At 42.3% G+C, this 19,608-nt stretch overlaps 1 protein-coding gene across 3 annotated transcripts in view; it reads left to right on the top strand.

The window, feature by feature from the left end:
• The first annotated feature begins 8,763 nt into the window (after positions 1 to 8,763).
• Positions 8,764 to 19,608, top strand: part of LOC106916483 (sarcolemmal membrane-associated protein-like) — a 38,677-nt gene continuing 27,832 nt past the window's right edge. Inside the window, exons 1-2 of one of the 3 annotated variants that reach the window (XM_088006447.1) lie at positions 8,764 to 9,334; positions 9,547 to 9,641. In XM_088006447.1, the coding sequence (XP_087862573.1) occupies positions 9,620 to 9,641 (22 nt within the window). In that variant the 5' untranslated portion in view covers positions 8,764 to 9,334; positions 9,547 to 9,619. Of the gene's footprint in view, positions 9,335 to 9,546; positions 9,642 to 13,513; positions 14,757 to 19,608 lie in introns of those variants that run through there. The other 2 variants (XM_088006448.1, XM_014984805.2) reach the window with 2 other exon arrangements.

The raw sequence follows: 19,608 nt of genomic DNA, 5'->3' as shown, positions 1-19,608 counted from the left end.
TAATTGAGGCTTAATATCTAAATTTGCATGGAAAAAAACAAGAATTTATCCTTCAGGGCATAGAAAACAGATTTTTTTATGATATAAGTTTACAAAACCAACCATACATACAGATGATTTAGAGAATAAACGAGATTTGTTGGAGAAAGAGTCTCAGTGGAACAAAGTCTTGTTTTTATTATGTTTTAGAAAGACCAAGTGAACCATTAGATAATCCCAAGGTAAGTGGTAGGAGAAAAAGACAGATATGAGGGTGCAGGTAAAAAAAAATATTCAAAACATTCTGGGAATGTTTCTTTAAAGGTTCCACAAAACTGAGCCAAATGTTTTCTCTTGCTTTCATAATATAGTATTTAGATAGCATCGTTTTTACAAAAAATGTACATGTTGGACATGAAAGCTTTCTGGAAAAATGAAAAGAAAATCCTTGTGTTCATTATACTTTTAATTTTAAGGGTGAAAAATATGAGTTATAATAATGATGGGAAGATTTTGAATTTGAAAAAAAAAAATCCAAACATTTTAAGAACTGCTGAAAAATTCAGTTCAAAGAGGCTTCCTTGACTGCAGCTGAAGAATCTTACAATGAACAACAGTAGTTGATGATGTGCAAAATCTTAAATACAAGTAGGCATTTAACATATGAACAATCAACACTAAATGTTAGGCTCCTGGTAGTGTATCATTTTACGACCACTCAATCTTTCTGAGATGGATGAAAAAAACTGAATAAGTAAACAATACAAACTGAGTTAGCAATTGGTAGTAGTGTGCTGCAATAGTGCTTGCAGTTTCCTGATACGACCACTGGGGGGCGTAGATGTTTCACAGTTGATCTGACTGGACTCAACAGCTGCAGAATACTGACTTCATCCTACCAAAGTGGTTCAAGCGTGCTTTCCTTTTCTTCTTTTTTTATATGACAAATTGATTTCTCTTTGTCAGAGTCTGTGCTTTATAAAAAAAAAAAAGAATAAGAAGAAAGAAAACATTACAACCAAGGAGAAGTCCTGCAGCAAGAATCTCGTCTTACTGTTGCTGTGCATAAAAATCTGGTTACATTTTCCCCATCCAGTCCATTGATGTCAAACCTGAGAGTCGGTGTTAAAGGTTGCGTTGACAGCTGTGATCAAGAATGCTTTCCGTAGCACGATGAACGTGTGATGCAGCGGGTTGATTTAGCTTCCCGGAGGGCAGACGATTAGGGACGCATTCAGTTCCAATTAAATCAACTTTAAAGACTGAGTTTGGTGTCGTCAAGCAGCCGGTGTGGTCAGCAGTGTCACAGTTATGGCTCAGACAAATGGAAAATACAAACATCAGCTGGATTTTTAGACCACTGTGGTGAAGACTTTGGAAAGCAGAGAGAAACACTAAGCAACTCTGGACTTTCCAATGCTGCTGACAGATCTAAAAGTAAAGCTGACTTGTTCTGATAAAGCACACTTTCAGGGCATATCACAATGGCTCCGTCCTGTAATCTCTGCTGCCTCTGAAAATTGATAAGGTGATAAAACAATGGACGCGCTTCCCATAGTAACTGCTGTAGTTAAAGCTGCTGGAGGTGCACTGTTCCCTGCACAGCACCGATGCACAAAGAGGCTTTTCACGGATGAATCATCAGAAGGGAACTTGTAACCTCAATGCTAAGTTCAACTACAAAGTGACAGCATTATACATATATATCTACATAAAAGGTTGGGCATAAACCGAGCATTTAGGGCTTAACTATGAATTGTACTTTTGTGTCATGAAAAGAGAATTTTCATCAGAGACAAACAGTCTTCCAAATGTTAATCAGAGGCTGAAAATATTCAGCTTTCAGGTGCCAGCCTGACTCACAGAAAGCTTTGCACAGATCAAACTGTCAACCAAATGAGGGAGTAAATACAAAAAAAAAAAACAGAAGGAAAGAGCGTTTTGAATTAGACAATGTTTAGATGTAAGTGGAGTTGTTTACTGACAGGTAGCTGTAAAAATCAAGTTAATTCGTAGAATACCTTTTATATTTACAGATGTAGCACTAACTACTTCACAGAGACTAAAAACAGACAACTATGGAAAGATCAAACAGACTCTTTAATACTTAAATGAACAGTTAAATGGATATAATTTGAATTCCTAGGACAGTGGTTCCCAAACTTTTTCTTCTGCACCCCCCCCCCAGTGGTTTCCAAACATTTTCTGCGCCCCCCTATGGATTACAAATGGCTGTCTGGTTAAAACGATGCGTGTGGGGGCAGGGGGGGGAATAAACTTTTTGGGGGGCAAAATGAATGTACGTAGCTGAAAATAGACACCAACATCGGTAGCCTACAAGGTACTTGTTAAGCTTAAGGTTCTGTATTGACATTAGCTAGTCATCTTTTAGCTAACATTACCTGCATCCAACAGCTTTACTCAACTCAGTCGGTTAGTTTGGAGGGAAAAACTGTGAAAAGTTCTTTGCGTTTTGCTGGTTTGCTGCCGTGATTCTAACACAAACCTACGTAGCTCCACACAGCAGCAGCAGGTCTCCTTCACAGGTGGAAACCCAGCGCGAGCGTCGTAGCGCTCATGTTGCGTTTAAAGGCGGCTCGGAAAAACAGGTTACAACATGTTAACAACGGATTAAACAGTTTTAACTGCTGATAAAAGTGACAGAGGACATAAATATGGGAAGTGTGGAAGCCTCTACTGTATCAAATTGACATAGGAATAACAGAGAGTTGGCCATTCTAAGGTAAAAACCCAGCACATACAGTGTTCATGTTTTGTTTGTTTTTTTTTCATCCAGACGGCTTCCGCGCCCCCCCTGCAATGACACGGCGCCCCCCCTAGGGGGCGCGCCCCACAGTTTGGGAACCTCTGTCCTAGGATGACTCTGCAGTTTAGCTTCGGCTGAGAGAAAACAGTTGGTTAAGCTCATCAAGACGACCAGCTCTGTCCTGGGATGACTCTTTGACCCAGTGCAGGAAAACTCCAGCAAAACCAACATCTCTCATGGAAAAATGGCTGCCTGATGAAGCACTGGAAAGCTCAATTACTGATAAGCTGCTGCATCCTAAAGGTACAAAGGAGCGTTATCAGATGCCCTTCCTCCCAGCAGCAGCCACACCGAGTAACCAATCACTGCTCCTAGCAACCCCAGTTAGATGTTGCAACACAACGCACTGGTAAGTTTTAACTTAAAACATGGCTTTACCTTCTTCCCCATCGAAATGGGGAAGAATAGGAGTTGTGGCGACTGAAAGCGTGTGGTTGTTGGTGCCAGATGGGCGGTTCTGAGTATTTCTAAAAGTGGAGATCTATTGAGTCTGAAAAAGAGAAATTATTCGGTGAGAGACAAGTGGCGTGGTTGGCATCGCTCTTATTGATTTCCAAGGTCAGATGAGAATGAGAAGACTGGTTCAAGGTCATACGCAGGCAACATTTGTTGGTTATGGTATGGGGCACACCACACCATCTGTGAACATACAACCCAGCTAACCCTGCAGCAGATTGGGTACGGCAGTAGTAAATCAAATATGAACATAAAAATGACACTATGATTTGCATAGATTCACCAAAGTTTGACAATAACAGGTTGTAAATAAAATGTTTCCTGGTCTGATTGGTCTTGATTTCAGCCCAGACATTCAGACAGTAGAGTCGGAATTTGGTGTAAACAGCGTGGAAGGATGGATCTATCTCGTCTCATTTGTAAAGTAAATCTAAAATTAACGACATTCTCACAGCTCGAGGCGGTCCGACCTGGTGCTATGAAGGTGTTGGTGAACGTGAACTTAAAAGTAAACCTTGAGCTACACCATAGTTCCAGCTATAACTGATAAACAATTTCCTACATTTACAAGTAATGTTCCATCAGTGAGATATGATTTGAACCAGGTGAATCTATTTGAGCCTACCTGATAGAACGATGGTGTCTACAGCTCTAGAGTCCGTGTTTAGGTCTGCTAATGCCAGTAGTGATAGTTTGTTCATATCCATATGCTAAATTGCAATGGGAAGTCTGTAGCTCTGCATAGGGCTTATGTTTGATCTCAAATGTAGTTGTATAATGGGGGAGTAGCATGCATGTATGTCTTTGTGTGCCTCTGAGTGGGAGAACCAGCAATGTTTCATACATTTTTGTAGCACCCAAGTCCCCTGGGGAGACGAGGGGGGGGAATACTCTGATTTGTGACACAAAGATCCTAACACACACTGCAACGCCCTCACACAGAGGCTTAAAAACAGGGATTATGAGCTATATTTGTAGGTGTGAATGTAGAGCAATATTTCCTTTCAGGTCTCTCTCATCTCTTTATCTTGCGGCCGAGCGCTTCCCTTTGATCTCAGCTTCAATTTGGTGTTTTTCATTGTGCGGTCCTATGTGGCTCCTGGAGCCCACTGGCCTATTCACGGAGCTCCATAATAAGCTTCTAATTATCCCAGGACCTCATCAAGTTTCTTTGAGGACGGAGGGGGGACACAGCAAAGCCGCCTCCTTGTATGAGTTGGCATGGCGACTGTAGGGGGGATGGAGACCTGAAGGAGGCCACCAAAAGGACCGCCATACTGTTTTGTTTTCTCTTCTAGCAGAGCAAGGGAAGTGAAAAGTGTTATCCATGTGGATTAAGTGCTGTGGCTTACATAAATATTCACACACCTTAGAGCTTTTAATATTTTATTTCCTTTCTTACATAAGTTTAGATGTCTTTTTTTTGGCTGGGATTAATATAGTCTCACATAAAACAGTGCATATTGTTGAAGTAAAAAGACAAAATCAAAAGGAAAGGTACATGGTTTTCAACCTTTTTTTTTTTTTTTTTTTTTTTTTTTGCAAATAAAAATCCAGAAGCACAGAGCTTTCTTTATCTCTTGCAAGGCACTATATGCATACCTCAGTTTAAGTGGATAAAAGTGCAGCTCTGGGAAAAAATTAAGAGACCACTACAAAATGACCAGTTCTCTGATTGTACTCTTTATAGGTCTGTGTTTGAGTAAAATGAACATTGTTCTTTTATTCTATGAACTACTGACATGTCTCCGAAATTCCAAGCAAAAACTTTCTATGTGCAGAAAATGAGAAATGGTCTAAATAACAAAAAAAGATGCGGCGCTTTCAGACCTCAGATAATGCAAAGGAAACAAGTTCATATTCATTTGGAAACAATACTAATGTTTTAACTCAGGAAGAGTTCAGAAACCAATATTTGATGGAATAACCAGGAGGTTTTCAGTGGAGTTCAGTGGAGAGGTCTCTTCATCATTTTTTCCAGAGCTGTTTGTGTCGAGTTTTAATTTGTGGGCCAACCATGAATAAACTCGGATTATGGGAAAGTTCTGACCTCTTTAGCAGCTTCCACCCAGCTCTACGTAGCCTCTTCTGGTCGTGCAGCGCCCTTCCCATTTCCTGTTTATGGTGTCATGGAAATAGTCAGGGTTCCTTTCCTCTGCTTCCACATGCCGGCGAACCACAAAAACACTTAATGCCGCCTGCGACTAACCTCAAGCCAAGCGGCTCGGTGACGCTGCAGAGTCTGTGACCAGAATTAGAACTTCAAATCATGAACAGATATAAATAGCTGGTGAAAAATGGGGAGGGTTTTTTTGTTTTGTTTTTTTCTTTTTTGTGGAGACATTTGTCATTAAGAGCTTCGTATAAATCACGCCCTATAATGCCCTAATTCAAAGACAACTCCGATTTCTTTCAGTTGCTAGGCAACCACGGAGCGCCACGGCAATGCTCGAAGTTAAAGGCTGACAACCCAGCGGGGTGAAAAAAACAGTGGATAGTTGGTGGAATCACTATCTTTTATAGCTCTGAGGTTCCATTACACGGCCAGCTGACAGTGACAATGATACACTGTCACCGCTGAGTAATTATCCAGCGCTATTCGTCCCTCCGGTGTATGCTAACACACTATGTCGGCTAAATGTCGTCCACCGGAGCGCTGCAACTCGACCACTACCGTCGAAGAAGAAAGAAATCGGTTAAAAAGTTGACAGATTGGACATGACAAACTCTGGCTTTGAAATGTTTGTTGAAAACTGCAAACAGGACAGACAGCTTTTGAGAGATTCAGGAAAGAGTCAAGAACAATTACCACACAAATAAGGGGTAAACATTTAATTGAATGGGGCAAAAAAGGATTTCGAACAAAACACGACTTAGAGAGACCAGTTTTCAGTGTGAGAAAAATAACTTTTTTCTGTTTTGGATTTTATGAGATAGAGCAACACCACGCAGTGCATGAAAATGAAAGAAAAGTGTGGAAACTTTGCTAGTGCGATCCCTTTTGGTGTGACTCTGCAAAATAAAATCCAGTGCAACAAAGTGCCTTACATCGACTAATTAGTAGCAAGAATCCAACTGTGTGAAATTTAATCTTATTTCTGCGAAGGCCTCTGAGGTTTTGCTGCAGCATCGCAAAGACTCTCAATCGCAGCTAAGGTTGGGGAGAAGTTTAAAGCAGGATCTGGTTTTTAATTAAGCAACATCACTAAGTGGAACTTTGGGAAGATGTGTTAACATTTGGAGAAAAACATTTAAAAAGAGAATCCTACCAAGAGTCAATGGTTGTGGCATAAGTGGACTAGTCAAAGCTTGCAGTTGAATCAGACAATTTTTGATGTAAAAAAAAAAAAAGCAAAAATAGTAATCTGTAATTTGTAAAGCGGCAATCCTTTTTCCACAAACGAGTCCATCTATATTGAATATAATTTGTTGTTTAGTTAGGACTAGTGAAAGGTCACAGCACAAGGAGAATGGACAGATTTCTCCCATGTGATCTCAAACCTTATGGAAGTACTCTCTGTTACAGAACAAACAGCGTCTTTCAAACACTCCCCCACTACAGGACGATCAGGATTTATCCAAATACACACTGATATAATATACCTGACTATTCACTTAGCTTGTTTATGTTAAAGTACAAATAAGAATAAGGTCAATTTTTCCTCTTTATTGCCACAGCTATGCTGAAACATGTCAAACAAATCGGTAAAAGCCAAAATGCAATCAAAACCAATTTGAGAAATACACATGTAGAAGTCTAGATCAATTTACAAAATATATACATATATATTTTGATCAAAGTTTGATGGTTTCTGCATCCCTGCTTTGTCTTCTGTTCTGCAAACAGACTGCTGCCACTTCACAGTGACACTTATGGATTGAAGCCAGACATTGTCAGTTCATTATCGACACCCTGTCATGTGTTGTCAGCTAGTTCTCTGCCTTCTTCTCTCTCTCTTTCTCTGTGTGTGTGTGTGTGCGTGTTTGAACAAAGTGTGGGAGGAATTTGAACTGAAAGATGTCTCCCTGCTCTGGCTCCTAGTCTGGGGATTATAACTGCGAAAGCAGCGCTGCGTGCGGCCTTGCAGAAGTCAATACAGCGCTGCGGTAATGCAGTCATACCCATTAATCTTTTTCACACTTTCATCAGATATAAGCCACAGACTTTGAGGTAATGTTGGGATTTTATGTGGAAAAACAACTCTAAGCGCTGCATACGAGGGGAGGGGCTTTCAATTGTTTTTAATAATAAAAATTCTGAATAGTGTGGTGTGCACTTATTTTTACTTGCATCAGTCCGTATTGTATTTCCATGCATGTTCACATCTGCCCTGACCAATGTCCTTTCGAAAATGCATCCCCACAGGATGATATTGCCACCACTAAAGGAATGGGCATTGTACAATACATCTGGTCTTAGATGACCAGAGATGTCATTTGGTCATCTCTGACCATCTCTGACCAGATGTTTTGACACATACAGTAGGGGTGAAATAAATATTGAGAGCATCACAAGTTTTCTTAGTAAACATACTATGAAAGTGTTACTGAAATGTTTAATCCAAACAATCCATACTTGGAAAGAAACGAAAACAAATAAGTTCAGAAATTAACTTATGTGTAATGAGGTACAATAACAGAGAGAATAAGTATAGAAAGGGAGGCTGAAAAAGACGCGAGAAGCCAAGAGACCAGCTGAAATCTATCAGTGATCTGAAAGCCATCCTAACCCTTGGATGAATGTCAAACTGAGCTAGATGTACCCGAGTCATCCCTGAGTAAAGAGGCCATCGCAGATCGCTTCATGAAACTCACAAACGAGGCAAGTCAGCATTTGGTTTCTATAATCCTCAGCTAGGGAGTCCCTGACAAAACTGAGATGTGCAGAAACTGAACACATTTCTATTTACTGCAGCTTTGCCATATGGCTCAAAGGTAATTGCATCTGGTCATTTTAGCTATTCCTGCATTTTATTTTACGTGCTTCATGGTTTTTGATTGCTCCGGTTGATTCTTTTTTTTTTTTTTTTGGCTTAAATGCCCTTCAATCTCTATACAGACACTTTGTGTGTCAGATCTATTTTTATTTTTTATTGTGTGAATATTAAAATCTTTATATATTTTTGGAGAGCTGGTTGTTTTCATTTTCTACATGGATTTTACCAATTCTGTTTTGATGTTTTTATTTTTCTCTAATGCACTTAGAGAAGCTTTGATGCATGAAGCAGTTTGCTGTCTCAAAGAAGAAGAAGATAAAACGTCAACAAGGGTACGATTTCAAGTCACGGTAAAATGTTTGTAGCAAACCTTGTTTTTAGAACAAGCTTTATTCATCTGTTGTTGTTGTTTTTTTTCTTGTCCTTTCCTGCAAAACAACCTGCTGCTCACAGCAGGCGGGAACAAGCCCTCGCTGAGCGCCTCTCTTTCTATTTCCATCTCAGAAACTTCTGCTTTCCTCCTCGACGCTTCCTCTTTCAGACGTCAGCAGGTTGTAGAGAGACCAAACACGTGTGTTCGTATCTCGTTTTCGTGTCAGTGTGCCTGCTGAGCGCTTCCTGCTCCCTGACAGCACTTTGATAGGAATATCCTCCTACAGGGACAGACAAAAGTTGAGTCTGGCCTTCTCTCTCCCTCTCTCTCTCGTCTCCATTGCTTGACACGTTCTCGGAGTTTCCTGACACGCCTCACATTTCTGGCTCCTTAACGTGCCCCACCGACAGGAGCTACCTGACGTGATAGCAGCTGAGAGACAGAAGTGAGGGACAGACAGAGGATGAAGAGTATGCCGGTGATGAAAATCGGTGGGGGTGGCATTATGTTTACAGCGTGGCGTTTGCAAGCAGCAGACAGCGAGACACGCTCAGCATGCAGGAGGGGAGGAAATGAACAATGCAGGGGAAGTGATCAGTAATCTGCAAAGTTAGCTGTCAGCCTCTGCTGCAAACAGCCCGTCTGGTTCTCATTATGGGTAAATTAATTTGGCACAGAGCCTCCGACCGAAATATTCATGAGCAAATTGAGGAAGTAAGTGTGCCTCTGTGTGATTACGGAAGCGATGAAAAACAGTGAGAGGTAAGATTTGGCACGTTTTTTTTTTTTTTTTTGTCTTGTGATTTCCCTGAGTGGCACTGAAAACCGAGTTTGCTCTATTACATCTCTCTGCACTCATTACGAGACTTCTTCAAATCTCCCATGTGGCTTGGCTGCGACCAGAAAAGCAAGTTTCTGCTCAAATACGGTTGCAGTGTTGCAATTAATGCTTTGCCTCTCTTGTGTTTTGTCAGATCGCTTCACTGTTGCAGTCAGAAATAAGAGAGGAGCACAGAAGAAGTTAATTGTTTGTTTCACATTAGTGAGATGTCTGAAACAAAACTTGCAGGTAAAACAACAAATATGTCATTCTGGTTATTAATTGCTATGTTTAGTCTGTTTTTTTCCCCTACTGATGTGCAACAAAAATCAATGATTTCTCAGAAAACAGACAGAGCTGCTAAGATTGGGCTGACATGCTGGCACCGTGAGCCGTGTTCTGCTTCCAGCTAATCAGAACCGAGCCAGCTCCAACTGAACAGCGGCCAGATTTCGCCTGGATTTACATTTGTGAATCCAAAAGACAATAGCATAAGAACCAAGAAATGTTCACAACGACACACACATTTTGACAAACATACAAGGCCCTGCTTGAATTTTGTTTATAGCCTTGACAGATGTTCCTAAATCATTCAGCTGCTTACAGCTACTTTTTAAAATCGTTTCCGTTTGTACTTACGCCTTTCCACTTAGTTGAACGAGACGTACTGGTTGCATGGTTTGGAAGCAACTGTGGCTCAGTGGGGGGGGGAAATAGTTGCTTTTCAGTCCAAACTTTGGGGGGGTTGGTTTCCAAATGTTACGTGTTGATAAGAGCAGGGCACTTATTAAACTCCAAGTTGCCAATCATTCTGCGTATTATTGTACAAATGTGCGCACATTTGTTAATTGTAATATTGGAGGTAGATTGGTTCACCTTCACTTGGACCAGACAGCTTGTGTTGCTGATCACTGGATTAAATCCAGTCTGATTTCTGACACTTTGACTAGTCTCCTTCACAATGCCAGTCGTTCTCAAGTTAAGTGTTAACATATCCAGTGTGTATCGTCCCTTTTACCAACTATACTCATCCTCAGTACTCAACAGCCTTTGTAACAGTTTGATGTCTGTAACTGGGTCTAGTCCTGTATCAGTGGAGGCCTAAAGACAGATGAATAATGAATAAATGATCTTTAGAAACAAGATTTGTTTTTGAGGCAGGGTTTGTATGAAAGCAGAAAACCAAAAATAAAAAGATTAAAGGTGTCTAGGCACGAAGAGAAAGTCACAGTACAACAAAGACAAAAAATGTGACAAAAAAACAAAGGAAACATGGTGAGACACGGAAGGAGGTAATAAGTCACAGCAGACAGATGTGAAAGCAACTAAACTGTATCAGAGTGCAGTGAGCATGACGCAAAATCGACTGGGAAGAACAGACACTCAAAATAAAACAAGGAAGCAAAACGTTACCACAAGAGCAGGGGACTGTAAAACTGCGACACGGTTAACAAAACTATGCGAGGAGCTGTTCATCCACAATGTCGTGTACATCAACAGAAAACTTACAAAGGCTAAAGGAGAAGAAAACCGCCAGATAGTTGAAACCACAATGCTAAAGAGTGAGTTGGCAGATGAGAGCTCCCATGGTGCAGATTTAAAACCAATTCATCTGTTGGACCCCGTAGACCCGTGCCGTCCAGACTTTTCTCCACTTGGACCGATATCACCATACTGGAAGCACTTGTGGGGCCACACAGACACACACCAAGTATATTTTACCAAGTTTAGTAAATGGGGATGCCCGTATTTGCGATAGTACTTATGCTAACATTAAAATCAATAAAGACATACCCTTAAAGAGAGTGTACATCTGTAACGGCTGCCTTTTCTGGTAGGCCAAATTGGTACCATTATTCAAAGTTATGGAGTATGCATAATCATCGCAAGGACCACAAATGGCTCCTGGGCTGCTCTCAGGACACTGCTTCTGTAAACCCTTTAGAGGTAATACTTACTAATATGGACCATAAAAAGCTGTTTTATTACAAAGGATATGACTAAAGGTTATCTGGAACATGCAAACTCTGTTTCCACTGAAAACGTGGGTCTTGGTTCACTTGGAAGTGCTGCACAGAAGGAAAGCAAAGGGAACTTTTTGCATTGCACCTGCCCCGGCCCTGGTTGTGTTTGCGTTGGCCTGAATGTTGCCTCGAAAGATGGCGGGGATCATCATCAATCTGTATGCGAGCGCCTTTAATTTAGAAAACAACAATGGGCAACATTGAGCTTCTGTTGCCGCACGTCAGCAAGGAAGCTAAGGAGAAAAAAAATTTACCTTGTCATGGGATCTGACAACAGGGGTAGAATCCATCAAACAATTAAAACAATGAGCTCAAGCAAAAACCAGCAACTGATTTACTAAAGAGAATGAGCAGTGATGGCCGACTTCAAAGGCTGACCCGAATGGAGCTGCAGCTGTCAGGGTTCCAGAGAGTTGGGTGGAATTGGGCCATACAGGCTAATGCTGTCATGATTTGCGGCTTGCGGTGGTGAGGAAGATGCGGTTGGACCCAGGTTAAGGTGCAAATGATGGTTTTTAATGAACAAACGATTCACAAAAGTCCAGGCAGCATAGGTGAGCAGCGGCAAAGCTCTGAGTCTGGTAGCAACTGGTAAATAATTACAACAACTGACATAAGACTACTGACAGTAGGCGATAGATGAGGACCCGACAGGGAACAAGAGACACAGGTGGGTATAAGTACACAGGGAAGGTAATTAGGGGAAACAAGGGGCATCTGGGAACAATCAAGGGGCAGATGGGACAACACTGGAGCTAAATAAACACACAGAAAATCCAAATCCTCACAAATGCATCTACGTCGAACCCAGGTTTGAACCCATTCCAGGCCCTACAGTGCAAAAAGACCTAAACAGACAATCTGGTGAAGCAAAGAGAAAGTAAACCAGAGGGAGGAACTGGCTTGTGATTAACAGATATATATGTCGTCTGAAAAGTTTTAAATACTTGCAATACCTCACTCTGTGTGACTGTACCCACAGCAACAGAGTGTCTTATTCTTCACTGTCTTTCTTGGAAATGCTGCCTCGCCTCTTGTGACAGCACTACAAGTTTACATCACTGATACATGCAGATCTTCACCTGCTCCCTACCTTGGACTTCAGGCCCCCCCAGTCCTACATGTTTCAGATGTGTCTCTGTTTCAGCACTCCTGATTCAAAAGACTGCATGACCGGTTCAGTGATTCGAGGATTTAAGAATTTTTTTATTGTCGTACCACCTTGATAATTTGTACTCAGGTCCCAGATCAAGAAATCCACTACACACACACACGCACGCACGCACGCGCGCACACACACACACACACACACACACACACACACACAAAATATAGACAAATCATTAAATAAAACAAATATATATGGTTATGTGTATGTGTGTAAATGATCTATGAGGTGAAGCTGCATTTGGTGCAGCCCGAGTTAATGGGTCTGATGGCTGAAGGGAAGGATCTGTTCCTCAGCCTGGTGGTCTTGCTCTGGATGCTCCTCAGCCTCCTGCCTGAGGGGAGCAGCTGGAGCAGTTTATGTGCAGGATGAGTGGAGTCCTTCATGATGAGGAGCGCCCTCCTCCTGCATCGTGCTGTGCAGAGGTCCGAGGTGGAGAAACGGCTGCTCCACAGTCTTCTGTGCACCCTTAACCACCCTTGTCCTCTCAGCAGCAGTGCAGCTGCTGTGCCACACGGTGATGCAGGTGCAGAGAACGCTCTCACAGTGATAGAAGCTCCTCAGGACTGAGTTTCCAAGTCCAGCTCTCCGCAGCTTCCTGAGGAAGTAGAGATTCTGGTGGGCCTTCCTGACCAGACGGGAGGTGTTGGTACTCCAGGTGAGGTCACTGGATATGTGCACACTCAGGTACCGGTAGCTGGAGACCACCTCCACAGCTGCTAATCGGATGTACAGGGGCTGAAGAGGTTCCTTGTCCTTTCTGAAATCCACCACCATCTCCTTGGTCTTCTTCACATTAATGCAGAGGTTATTTTCCCTGCACCACTGCACCGGGTGTTCCACCTCCTCTATGTATTTGGACTCATCACTGTTCATGATGCGTCCCACTACTGCTGTGTCGTCAGCAAACTTTACTATATGACAGCTGGGGTGCCTTGCTGAGCAGTCAAACGTCAGCAGAGTGAAGATAATGGGGGCTCAACCCTGTGGCGAGCCAGTGCTGAGGGTGATGGAGGAGGAGACGGTGTTGTGGATCCTGACATGATTCTGTATGCCACCAAGAGTTGCTGAAGCCACTCTTTGTGTGGCAGCAAAGAGGCACCTAAAACATACAGGACTGACGGAGGGGGTTGGAGAACCAAGGCTGGGAACCACTGGTCTAGAAGACTCTTGAATTGACTTGCAGAAATGAGTGTTCCTGGGAAAGGAGGCTGGGATCACCAGAGTTCAGGCATTATTCAGCTTTAGCTTGGGGCATTCATGGGAAATGTTAAATGAATCTGCATTATGTGGATTAGTTCAGGAGGATCTCCTCTTTTTTTTTCTGAAACAACCACGGATAAGCAAGAAAAGCCATTAAGCATATTAATCCGATATGACCCGGCACACAAGGACAGAGCAGGTCCTCATTCAACCTCACCTTTCCCTGCAGCCTCTTCCATATCTACCTACAGTAGGCACTTGGATTATATTTTTTTTCCCCCTAAACAAGAAGAAACTATGATTTTACAAATGATGCTGAGACTTGGTTATGATTTATGTCTGTCTAGTCTCATCTGATTCTGATGAATGGGAACCATTAACAGGACTCATCTTGAGTTATGAGCCCTATCGCAGTGCTGTGATGAATGGGTGAAAGTGTGTTTGTGAGCATGTGGTGAGCATTCATAAGATGTAGGAGTAGTGTGAAGCAAACAGGAGCAAGTAGCACATAAAAGGAAGAGGGATGAAGCAGAAAGAAAAAAAAATTGCTCATGTAGTAAACAGCGTGTACAGCGTGCAGACAGGAAGAGAGAGAGAAAAAGAGAGAGAGAGAGTAGGGAGGGACGCGCGGAGGGAGACGGAGCTTGCCGTCTGGCAAAACAGCATCCTTCCCTCCTTCTCCGCTCCTCCCCTTGGTCCTCTCGGCATCTCTCCCACGCTCCAGCTCCCCCAGATCCTCCCGGGGAACGCAAACACCGCTCGGCTCGGTTTCTCCGTGTAAGCCAGCCTCTTGACTCGGTACTTTTCCGTGTGTTTGTCTACCTGCGGCGGCGGCGGCGGGAGCAGCGGAGGTGGGAGCGCGGAGTCCTCTGACCCTCTGTCGCCCACTCGCCTTCTCCAGAGGAGAGGGGGGAGATATGGATGGACTGCGCTTGCCTCCACTCATAGAAGAGGCTCTGGACTCCACAGGTCGGTGCTGCTGCTCGTTTAGTCAGCGTTTTGCTTTGCGCAGCTCACGTAGGTTCAGGAGAAAGGAGAAAGAGTGGGGGGGAAAGCTTGATGTTTATCTCAGCTGAGGAAGTGTTTATAGCTACTACAGGGGTTGTTGAGAGGAGCTGGGCAGAGGTGACCGCGCGCGACGAGACAGGGAGATGAGTGTTTTCATTATGAGTGGGCACCGTGGGGTCAGCTATGGGCATATGCTCACTTTTGATGGAGACTGTGAGGTGAGACATGGCTGCCAGCCAATAGTATAGGGAATAATGTAGGCCGAGTGTTGGCTCTGTTACACGAGTAGCATATGTTATTGTCAGGGTTGAGAATTGTCTTTTTTTTCTCTCTCTCTCCTCTGCAAGGTCGTGCTGAACAGCTGCAGCTTTATTCCATGGAGCGTTGTTGCATTAAACACAGAGCATTCTTGTTTTCTAAATCAGTGATTTTTACTGAGAAAAATCTCTGGAATGTTTTCTGTGTCTGTGTGTGTGCGTGTGTGTGTCCAAACAAAGAAGAATCTTGTTTTGCATGTTTTGAATGGTTGTGCAGACAGGGCGGCCCTGTGAGGAACTCTGCTTTGAGGATGTTTATCAGTGTAGAGAGAGAACCAGCTCCAGAGGCCTGCCGGTCCGCCTGCGTCCAGGCTTCCTGTCAAGCCGTGCCCTTAAACTGAACTTCAGAGGGTCGCCTCTGTATGTGAACTGGGTGAGGCGCAAGTCATTCGCACACTGCGAATGACTTGTGGAAAAAGGGTTTCAACTTTTTCCACATTTTGTCAAAAACATCAGTCTACTTTGTGGGATTTCATCCAAATGTTTCAATCAAAAGTCTGATAAGTGTGAGCATTTATTTTTACTCAGTCAACACTTTGTAGACTCATCGTTTGGGTCTGGTGAGATTTTTTTGCATATTCATCTTTCCAAAATAGTTTGGGCTTCGTCACATTTGATTACGAGCGTCTCTGAAGATCAGTTCTCACATCAGGACATGGATTCCTTATCACGATTGGGTCTTAACTTTGACTGGACCATTCTAAAGCATAGATTTGCTTCTATTTTTCACAACAAGCTTCTATTTCCCTTTTGAATGAATGCTTCCCCACAGCATGATGCAGCCACTACCAAGCCTTACCAGTGGGATAAAGCGTTCAGATTGATGTACTCCGCTAGCTAGTTTCAGATAATGAGTTGAGCTTTGCTTCGTTAGATGTTCCAAGCTCGACTCAATATTTTGTCACCTAAACGTCCTTTCTAGTGAACACTTTTTGTTCACAAGTGCTCTCCAACAAATCCCGAGGCCAGAATCAGTTGAATTGAGATTCATTTACACACAGTGGGTCACTGATAACTTGTCAACTTCTTCATGCAACTGATTTTATTTAAGGATACTGGAGTAAAATGGTGCAGGATACAAATGGATGCCTGTTTTTCATATTTTTATTTGTAAAATTGTCTCAAACCACAAACTACTTGAGCTAAAGCTACTACTTTCTTTCTTTGTTTTTTTTTGTTTTGTTTTGTTTTTTAAAAAAAAAATCACATTACATCCCAATAAAATACGTTGAAATTTGTGTTTGTAACATATATGTTTTTTTAAAACAATTTATTAAAATCACTGTACAAGTGTCATAATCTTCTGCAGCTGTATATAATTACCATTTATAATTAGTAAACCAGCTTTACCAGTTTTTGTCACATTTTGAAAGGTTTTCTGTTTTTTGGAATAAAATACTGATTTGCCAGCTGTAAAAATCCATAGGTGAAGGAGTAAAAACCCACTTGTTTTTTTTTTTCTGTATACATCGCTGAGCCTGTCATCAGAAAAATGTCTTCCAGGGATGTAACGAGTGAAGGATCTGCAGCTACAATCACTTATTAAAGCAGCTTCTGGGTAACCAGGGAGCATTTTACCTTCCTAAACCAACAAACAAACAAACCCCAGAGCATTTTAAGCATCTGAAATTCACAAAATAGACTTACTGAATCATTTGTGTGTACTCGCTAATGCTGCTTAATACACTGCTGAAGGCTGTGTATTGACCATCATAACACACGGATGCTGTCTCTGGAGAAAACTCTTCCTCCCTAACAAGCTTGTTCCTGTTGCGGTAACTCCAGGGACCTCTTTCCTTTCATCATAGCCCGCGGCCCGCTGTTAACGCGGGAAATTCAGCGTGCAGCGATGGCAAGTGTGGGTTCTTCAGTAATAACCGTCCTGACTGTTTCACTATAATAACACTCAAGCGAGCATAAAGTGGACAGAGTGATGGCTGGCATTAGCTCATGTTCAGGATTACACATAGTTGCGAGTCTAAATGGCTTAATGCGCCTTTTACTCTGACTGAGGTCATTTCTAGCTAGACATCAGTCATCAATCTGGCATGTGAAAAGAGATTTTTTTTTTGTTCTTGTTTTTCTATCATGCTTGGAAAGATTATTTAATCATTGTGGGGAAAAAATGCTCGTATACGAACAAAAAGGTCTTACACAAACACACACTGTCACTAATCAATAAAACATCATCAGACGTGCGGTTGACATTTGCAGCTGTCTAAAAACATTCTCCTCTGCTGGTCCTCCCACTTGCTCAAGCCGCCAAGCGTTTCTCTCAATTCGTTCCCACTCGATTCCTGATTCCCCCTCCGTTACCGCTGCCATCCTCTGCTCTCTCCAGCGCCCACACACACACACACACACGCACACACACACACACACACACACACACACACATACGCACGCCCATGTACTCACGCACAAACCCTTTTGCACCTGACAGTGTCCTCGGCCCACGCAGCTTCTCTCCAGCGCTTGTTGGTGCAAAAAAAAAAAGGAAAAAAAAATTTCCCTCATCAGCAGTGAAACTTTCCAAAGGCACACACACAAACAGGAATCCTCCAAGGCTCTCTGGAACTCATAAACAGCACAGTGTGCCGCCTTAGAAAAACTTTGAAAGCTCTGAGAAACACAACAAGAGAAAATAAATCGTGCATGCTTTTCCAGCCCTGGGGTATTTTCCGGCTGATCTGTCGTGACCTCCTTCGAAATCCAGGGGGGGGGGGGAAAGTATTGAACGCGGTTTTCTCATTCGGTTATGTCTAATTAAAGTTGTTGACTTGAAATTCACACCAGCTGTTGTTAATAACATTAGCAATCCACAAATAGAAAAAAACTGCAATTAGATGATGATTAAAGATATGTGTAAGAAAGTGCAATGGCCAGGGAATATGTATTGAACAATCTTACTGTAATTAATCAAGTATGTAGCAGACAAACCTTTGTCATATTGTATCTTGTTTCCATTCTCATGCATTGTGATTTTTATCCATCGAAGGCTCTCTTCACCTTTTCTAAACAATCCAATTTTTTGTTTCTTCCATATATTCTCAATTAGATCCAAGTCGAGTTATGACTCGGTTGATTTTATTTCTCTAGAATCGAGAATTTAGAGAGTTTTTCAGAGAGCTTTCAGCCGTCTCTTTCTGAAAAACCCACACCTGTTGTACTGTTAGAGTCTTGACAAAAGAGTCAGTTCACTTCAATACTGAAAGATGGCCCCAAACCGTAATGTTCCCAGATCCAAACTTTATTGATCTGTGATGTTTTGGGAAGTTTCTGTGCATTACCATTCCTCTTACAGGCATATTGTGTGCAATGATGTCTAAAGAGTTCGATGTTTATCTCAATTAACCCAATTCATTTGGCTTCACTGACCCGTTCAAAAATTCTGAAGTAAAACCTAAAAGGGATTCAACATGCTTTTTCTTCAGCGGTGGAGTATTACGCAGCGAAAGGCCGCTGAGATTGAGTGAAATCCTTTTTGTTTTCATTGAAAAAAACCCAAAACTTTCTGCAAGTGGAATTTGGCTGTCGAACGATTCCCTCTGACTGTTTTAGACTCCTCCATCGAATATATTGCAAAGAGCAAATGGTTATGCTCCGTTTGAGGGCAAATTATGTTCTTTACAGTTCTACTTTATGGCCCCGGTGCTGCTAACTTGAACTTTTGATATGCTTCTGTTGGCAATGCCATCGGTATATTTTACAAGCTATAATGTTCTAAAGGTTTAGAAAGGATCCCTTTGCTTTTTACTTGTCATGGACGGATTGAAATGAGAAACATTTTATAGGCCACCAATTAGGACTACACCAGCCAATGTTAATGTGCAGTAAGAAGCAACATTGCCCTCTAAATACTGACAGATTTCAGCAATTTTCTCTTGCCCCTCTCTCTCTCTCTCTCTCTCTCTCTCTCTCTCTCTCTCTCTCTCTCTCCCCCTCAAATTTTGATATCTATTGCTTGTATACACATAACTTAATTGATAAACTTATTTGTTTCGATTTCTTTAAATGTGTTGATTAATTGGGCCGTTACTGACAGAGTGGATTTAACACAAGAAATGTTTCCATTCGAAACATAGGAGAAATGTTGACGTATTTATTTCGCGCACATGTAAGTGCTTCATTTAAAAACTGATTTCAAAGCACTCTGCAAAAATAAGTGGGCCATACGTTGTTTTGTCGCTGCTCTGTTCCATAATGGGAGAACTCTTGAAGCTCTCCAGTGAGTTGAGAAAGTTTGGGAACTCGGGCGGCTCCTTTCTGCTGATTTCACATTTTCCAGCCTCTCGGAGGGGGGGGGGGGGGGGGGGGGCTGGCATTGTAGCGCCATCATTAGTGCGCCCCGCCTCACCATTAGTCTCTTTCTTTTTCCGAAATTTTGCAGCTTCGCTGTGACTTTGCGTTGCTCTCTCTCATTTTGTGCGACTGAAGTGACGTCAAACCTCGGAAAGAGATTGCTCTCAGGTGGGATTTGTTGATATGTGATCAAA

Source organism: Poecilia mexicana, unplaced genomic scaffold, assembly GCF_051168715.1.
Source record: "Poecilia mexicana isolate PSO_F unplaced genomic scaffold, ASM5116871v1 scaffold_6, whole genome shotgun sequence".
NCBI classification, from domain to species: Eukaryota; Metazoa; Chordata; class Actinopteri; order Cyprinodontiformes; family Poeciliidae; genus Poecilia; species Poecilia mexicana.
Note: the sequence above shows the minus strand (reverse complement) of the source record. Positions and strands in the feature narration are given on the sequence as shown.